Here is a 7,513-nt window from a genome sequence, read left to right as displayed (position 1 = left end):
ATATATATAATTTTTTTTTTTTTACTAAATGTATCATTCCCCTGATAGGTAAATATACTATGAGGAGACAAATCAATGTATTTAAAAATTCTTTTTCCATAAATAATCTTCTTTATAATTCCTCACTTAAAAAAAAAAAAAAGTCTTGAAATTCCTTGTGAATGGTAGTAATCGGTGGATCATTTTTTCCCTATCCTTTTGATCTTTCCCTAAATGGGTATCACCCCTGTGGACAGGAGATCTCAATCACCTCAGAGTAAGTGAAAACAGGTTACAAATGTCACTCCAGTCAGTAAACCAATAAGGACACAGGGTGATTTCATACCTGCCAAATGTAGGCAATGGTTATTTCTCCCAACCATTTACATTCTATCCTAGAGAGCTTTGTCTGTTACATTAGGTACTTTCTCTTCTCTCGAGCTGTATTAAATTGCGGATTTGTTGTTTGATTCACGCTGAGCAGCTTTGGGGAGAGAGCCTTAACCTGCAGGAAATCTTGCAGATCTCACGCATCACAGAGAAGCAGGAATCCCCACAAGTTGGTGGGAAACCACTTAGTATTCCCGTCAGTCCTGACTTCATGGTTGTCCACACACATCCCTCCTCCAGGACACCTGGGATTAGAGAGAGCTCACATTACCTACAACATCAGTGTTTAATCTCACGTAATTCTGGCAGAACCAGTAAAGGCCTTCCAATCACACTGTCTGAAACATGCATTTGAATTATATTCCCTGTCAGAAGAGGATTTACTTAAAGTGAGATCTTTAAACTTTCTACATTAAGACAGCCTCAGAAGATAACACTGATTTAAGCTAAAGTGTGGCTTTTAATTTTCTCTTGAGGAAAATTAAAAAAAAAAAAAGAAAGAAAGGAAAGAAAGAAATAAGCGAAAGACAACTAGCTTCCAGGGGAATATGATAAGAAATATGTAGGACATATGTTCAATGGAATATTACTCAGCCATAAAAGACAATGAAATCACACCATCTACACCAACATGCATGGACTTATAGACTGTCATACTAAGTGAAGTAAGACGAAAGAGAAAGATAACTATACACGATACTACTCAAACGTGGAAACTAAAATGCGGCATGAAGGAACTTCCTTACAGACTCACAGACATAGAGAACAGAGTTCCGATTCATAAAGGAAAGGGGCTGGGGAAGAGAAGGATTAGGAGTTTGGGCTTAGCGGATGCAAAATGTTGTATACAGGATGGATAGAAAACAAAGTCAAACTCCATAGCACCTGGAACTGCCAGGAGCTGCCATGGGAGATCCCACCCATGACAGGGTCATGTGGAAGAGATCTGTTAAGCAAGAACTGTTAACTCAAGGGGCTCCCTAGGCTTTCTCAAGCATCTATCCCAAAACCAGAATCTGTGTGTTTTACTATTTCATGACTTTCACCAACTCCTCTGACATTAACAAGGGGATAACCCTGACCACCTTTCTCTGGAGAAAGTCAACTTAGGGCTATAGCTAATAAGTCTCCTGGACATGAGAGGAATATTTCAAATCAAACCGCCTCTGTTAGCATTCTAGCTTGCTCAGCAGGTTTATCCAGACTCTTGCAGCTACGCATGTGATTATTTACAGCCTCCCAACTGTGAGAGGCAAGGAAAGCCTAAAACATAGAGCCCTTGAAAGAGTTAAAAGTTATTAGAGTAGTGCTGGTGTAGGATTTCATTATTGGGCCAATGCTTGTTGCTAAGTTCCCATATCTCTTATCCACTGTGCACCTGGGAATGCATTAGTTAACATAGTGAGAATGTAAGAAAAACAAGTGTAGCCTTGAAATTAACCACATCAGACTTTTGAGCTAATTGGTTTTTTCTTGTAACTCACTGCACCTTTATTCTGTGAAATGTAACTCTGTTTGGCATTTTCTGAGGCTGACATAGATTAGAACTATAAAGAAAAAAGACTTTGAGGGAAAATAAGTTTTCTGGTTGAGCAGCCTTTATCAAAAGAGGGTCATAAAATGTTCACAGGCCTCCAAGGCCAGAAGATACTGTACACAACATCATTTGTGGGAAAGGTATGCAGACAAAAACCCTGGTTTCGATAAGGGCAAAACTGCTGGAATGTTTGGGCTGACTCTGTATGACCTTGCATCTTTCATTTCCCTCTATGTATGAGGCAAGGTATAAAAGCACCTTTTGAAAAATAAAGCTTTTGGGCCTCGCTCATCGAAACAGCTTGGTCTCCCCATATCAGTCATTTTCTCTCTTACTTTCTTTTTCAAGCTGATCCCTTGGAGCATAGAGGCTCCCTGCGTTCACTTATCTGCCTGGGTTTCTAAGACCTGAACGGGAAGATAAACCAAGGAATATCAGCCTCTTTCTCTCCTCTATTTTCCTATCTTCAACATTCTTTCCTTATTTCTCTCTCTAAATCAATCGCAATTGCTGATGCCGTTCCTCCTTCGGGTTTCCCTGGATCCTGTGGGAGCTGGACCCTGGTATGGAACTATACTCAGTATTCTGTAAAAACCTAAATAGGAAGGGAATGTAGAAAGAACAGATATTAATATCTGTATGCATAAATTAATCACTTTATGGCATGCTTGAAACTAGTGTAACATGCTAATCAAGTGCACCCCAGTAAATAATAAATAATTGATTCTTGAAGACCCAAACAAAAAGTTTATGGGATTACCGACATGTGCCAATCACAGAGTCTGAACATGCATTCTAAAATCATAGTTTGTAGAATCCAACTACAATGGGAAAGGTCTCACCAAATGTACATCCTTGGGAGAACTCCCCCATCTTCATCACAGAGATGTAAAGTGTTGAGGTCCATTGGGCTTCTGAAAATGGATCACCTACCAGCTCCTGTACCCTGCACAGCCTACTGCCTGAGGCTCACCCCTGTCAGCCGTCACACAGTGACTCTACTAAACCTTTGGTTCTGTTTTGTACACCTACACAAATAGTCCCTGTTACCAGGCACATCCTCATCTCCATGGAATCAAGATCAACAACATGAAGACGACTTTCCTGCTTCCTGAGTAACGCCATCCTTCTCTCTTCACACTCACCCTCCCTTTCCTGTCTCCTCTCCTGGTCACTAATCACGTCCTGTCTGATGGTGCTTGACTTCTGAGAGTTTAAATAAATTAGTTTAATATACACAAGACTCAGGTGCGTCTTTACTGAAAGCCTCCATTTTAAAACAAACAAATGTGCCCATTAAATTTAACTACCTAGAAACATAGACCTTTAATAGTATAAGTGTTCATCAGAGACATTTCTGACGTTAATTAATTACAGATGCCCTAGAGGTGTCCAGGGCAGAAGGAGAAAAAGGACTAAACCATCATGGGACAGGGGACAGGGTTATGGATCCTCTTGCTGCAGTGGGAGGGGAGATTCCGGTCAAGAAAGTTGTCCCTAGTGAGCATTGTATTCATCACAGGGAAAGGAGCTTGTGTTCCACTCTCTGAGCTTCATAGAGAGAAAGTGTTAAGATGCCATGGGCCACAACTGAGGGGAAAAAGGCATTCTGACAGCACACGATCCCTTCTGCAACTGGGCTGAAGGATTTTTATTCTTTAATGACTGGATCACTATGGATCAAAGAGGTGGGCAACAGGTTCATTCGTAGGACCACAAAGTAGGTGCATTGCTTACAGGAACGAGATGACTGACAGCTCCAGCAGGAAGCTGTCACTATTCACAACATTTAAACCATGGAAAGCATGGTCTTCCGTCCTCTTATGCTGCAAGTAACAGTGGATGCTGGTAGTTTGAAGAAGAGGCCATTTCCATGGTCATGGGCAGAGAACGCTGAGCAGCTACCCATGGTGTTTGAGCTGTTTACAACCTATAAGACCCAGCAAATACTCAGGACATAGAACTTATTCCAAGCATTGGGCCAAAGCCCAGAGATCCGGTCCAAGTCCTGGGAAAATAATACTAAACCTAAGTTATTAACTGAGTATGTGCTTTAGTTCCTACATAGATATGACCTCCAAAGGGGCTACAGCTGGCCAATGTCAAAGGCACTAGGAATGAATGTTTCCTGCATTAGTTGGTAGTAATGGAGGTCAAGAACAACATTTAAATTCTCCCACTTGTATAGCAGAGTGTATGCAGTTGGACTTCTGACTCTGGTCTTCACAGTCAGTTTGGAAATGCTGGATTGGATGGGAAGATACTCAGTTCAGCTCATTTCAGTCGCTCAGTTGTATCTGGCTCTTTGCTACCCCATGGATTGCAGCAGGCCAGGCCTCCCTGTCCATCACCAACTCCCAGAGTTTACTCAAACTCATGTCCATTGAGTTAGGGATGCCATCCAACTACCTCATCCTTTGTTGTCCCCTTCTTCTGCCTTCAGTCTTTCCCAGCATCAGGATCTTTTCCAACGAGTCAGCTCTTCACATCAGGTGACCAAAGGATTGGCATGTCAGCTTCAACATCAGTCCTTTCAATGAATATTCAGGACTGATTTCCTTTAGGATGGACTGGTTGGATCTCCCTGCAGTCCAAGGGACTCTCAAGAGTCTTCTCCAACACCACAGTTGAAAAGCATCAATTCTTGGAACACTTAGGGAACTGATTACTGGCTATATTAGTCTCTCCCCTTTTGACTCCCTCTCTTCTCCTGCTAGTCACCTCTATCTCCCTCCTTCCTCTTCTATTTTTCATGAAACTCTGTGAACCTCTCTGGGTGTTCTTCACTGTGAGGAATCTTTTCACCATTAACCTAGAAGTTTTTATCATCTACACTGAATGGACGGAGATGTCTTGAGGCTACTGTAACAATAAGAATGAAAGCCAGAGGCAGGAGGCTTAAATCCAAAACTTGAGAATATCAGAAAACTTCTGACTCCAGGGAACATTAATTGACAAGAGTTCATCCAAAAGCCTCCATATCAACACTGAAACCAGGCTTCACTGAAAAGCCAACAAGTTCCAGAGAAAGACATTTCATGCTAACTCTCTAGCAACACAGGAACCCAAATGTGAGCATTAAAACACAGGCTGTCCAAAGTCATGCCAAACCCACAGACACCCCAAAATTCACTGATGGGCACTTCATTGTTCTCCAGAGACAAGAGATCCATCTCCACCCACCAGAACACCAATGCAAGCATCCCTAACCAGGACGTTTTGACAAGCCACTAGTCCAAACCCACCCACAGGGAGCAACCTCCGCAATAAGGAGGAACCACAAACTTCAGCCTACAAAAAGGCCACCCCAAACACAGCAATCTAAACAAAATGAGGGCGCGCGGCCCGATAATTCCTCATGGCGGCGGCGGCGGCGGTGGCTGGTCGGGTGCGGCGCTGTAGCGACTGACCTGCTGCTAGCCTGGCGGCTGAGCGTCGAGCTCCAGCCCGGCCTCCGCGTGCCCCTCGGGCTCCGCACCCCTGATGCTGCTCGGGCGCTGAGCCCGCCGCGGCCGGGACGATGGTGAAGTATTTCCTGGGCCAGAGCGTGCTCCGGAGTTCCTGGGACCAAGTGTTCGCTGCCTTCTGGCAGCGGTACCCGAATCCCTATAGCAAGCATGTCTTGACGGAAGACATAGTGCACCGAGAGGTGACCTCTGACCAGAAGCTCCTGTCCCGCCGACTCCTGACCAAGACGAACAGGATGCCCCGCTGGGCTGAGCGACTGTTTCCTGCCAATGTTGCTCACTCAGTGTACATCCTGGAGGATTCTATTGTGGACCCACAAAACCAAACCATGACCACCTTCACCTGGAACATCAACCACGCCCGGCTGATGGTGGTGGAGGAACGATGTGTTTACCGTGTGAACTCTGATAACAGCGGCTGGACCGAAATCCGCCGGGAAGCCTGGGTCTCCTCTAGCTTATTTGGCGTCTCCAGAGCTGTCCAGGAATTTGGTCTCGCGCAGTTCAAAAGCAACGTGACCAAGACTATGAAGGGTTTTGAATACATCTTGGCCAAGCTGCAAGGTGAGGCCCCTCCCAAAACCCTTGTTGAAACAGCCAAGGAAGCCAAGGAGAAGGCCAAGGAGACGGCTCTGGCAGCTACAGAGAAGGCCAAGGACCTGGCCAGCAAGGCAGCCACCAAGAAGCAGCAGCAGCAGCAGTAGTTCGTGTAGCCAGCCCAGGCCCCGAGGCAGCAGTCTAGCAGACTACCAGCTCCAGTCCCTGTGCCCCCTCCTCCTGTACTTTATAATTAAAAGCCAGCTTCTAGCCCTCTCGACTATCTGGGTGGTGGGCTGAGGGTAGGTGCCCTGTTTGGCATCTCCAGCACAGCCAGCCAGTTACCCATGTCTGAGCCGGGCCTCCTTCTCCTGCATCGGGTGGCGGAGGACAGAGGCACAGTGACTTGCCCAGGGTCACTGCATCCAAGTGAAGTGGTCGTAAATGCTAGACTGTAAGCTCCATGAGGGCAGGGACCGTTGTTTTATCCTCTGATGTGTCCCAAGTATCTGAAACAAAATCTTGCGTGTAACAGGCACTCAATAAATACTTGATGAATTCAATCGGACACACACACAAAAAAAATAAAAAAACAAAATGAAAAGGCAGAGAAATATTCAGCAGGTAAAGGAACATGATAAATGTCCACCAAACCAAACAAAAGAGGAGGAGATAGGGAGTCTATCTGAAAAAGAATTCAGAATAATGATAGTAAAGAATATCCAAAGTCTCGAAAACAAAATGGAGTTACAGATAAATAGACAAAAGGCAAGGATTGAGAAGATGCAACAAATACTTAACAAGGACCTAGAAGAAATAAAAAAAGAAAGAAAGAAAGTGAAAGTGAAGTCACTCAGTCATGTCCATCTCTTTGCTACCCCGTGGACTGTAGCCCACTAGGCTCCCCCATCCATGGGATTCTCCAGGCAAGAATACTGGAGTGGGTTGCCATTTCCTTTTCCAGGGGATCTTCCTGACCCAGGGATCGAACCCGGGTCTCCTGCATTGCAGGCAGATGCTTTAACCTCTGAGCCACCATGGAAGCCCTAAATAAAAAAAGAGTCAGTCAATAATGAATAATGCAATAACTGATATAAAAAGCACTCTGGAGGGAACCAACAGTAGAATAACTGAAGCAGAGATAGGATAAGTGAGGTGGGAGATAGAATGGTGGAAATACATGACACAGAGAGGAAAAAAGAAAGAAATGAGGACAACATCAGAGACCTCCAGGACAATGTTAGACACCCCAACATCCAACTTATAGGAGTCCCAGAAGAAGAAGACAAAAAGAAAGGTCATAAGAAAATACTTGAGGAGATAACAGTTGATAACTTCCCTAAAATGGGGAAGGAAATAGCCACCCAAGTCCAAGAAACACAGAGGGTCTCAAACAGGATAAACCCAAGCAGAAACATCCCAAGACACATATTATCCAAAATTATTCAAATTAACAAAGATCAAACACAAAGAGCAAATATTAAAAGCAGCAAGGGAAAAGCAACAAATAACACACGAGGGCATTCACATAAGGATGATAGTTGATCTTTCAATAGAAACTCTTCAGGTCAGAAGAAAATGGGAGGACATACTTAAAGTGATG

At 44.3% G+C, this 7,513-nt stretch overlaps 1 protein-coding gene across 1 annotated transcript; it reads left to right on the top strand.

The window, feature by feature from the left end:
* Nucleotides 1-5,244: 5,244 nt before the first annotated feature.
* LOC114111162 (PRELI domain-containing protein 1, mitochondrial-like) lies at nucleotides 5,245-6,492 on the top strand. Its single transcript, XM_060407977.1, has one exon. The coding sequence runs from the start codon at nucleotides 5,427-5,429 to the stop codon at nucleotides 6,075-6,077; it is 651 nt and encodes a 216-aa protein (XP_060263960.1). The 5' UTR covers nucleotides 5,245-5,426; the 3' UTR covers nucleotides 6,078-6,492.
* Nucleotides 6,493-7,513: the final 1,021 nt, after the last annotated feature.

Source organism: Ovis aries, chromosome X (genome assembly GCF_016772045.2).
Source record: "Ovis aries strain OAR_USU_Benz2616 breed Rambouillet chromosome X, ARS-UI_Ramb_v3.0, whole genome shotgun sequence".
In the NCBI taxonomy this organism is placed as follows: domain Eukaryota; kingdom Metazoa; phylum Chordata; class Mammalia; order Artiodactyla; family Bovidae; genus Ovis; species Ovis aries.
Note: the sequence above shows the minus strand (reverse complement) of the source record. Positions and strands in the feature narration are given on the sequence as shown.

What these genes read in the sequence shown, in the direction of transcription:
- LOC114111162 (XM_060407977.1), top strand. Translation starts at nt 5,427, where the DNA reads ATGGTGAAGTATTTCCTGGGCCAGAGCGTGCTCCGGAGTTCCTGGGAC.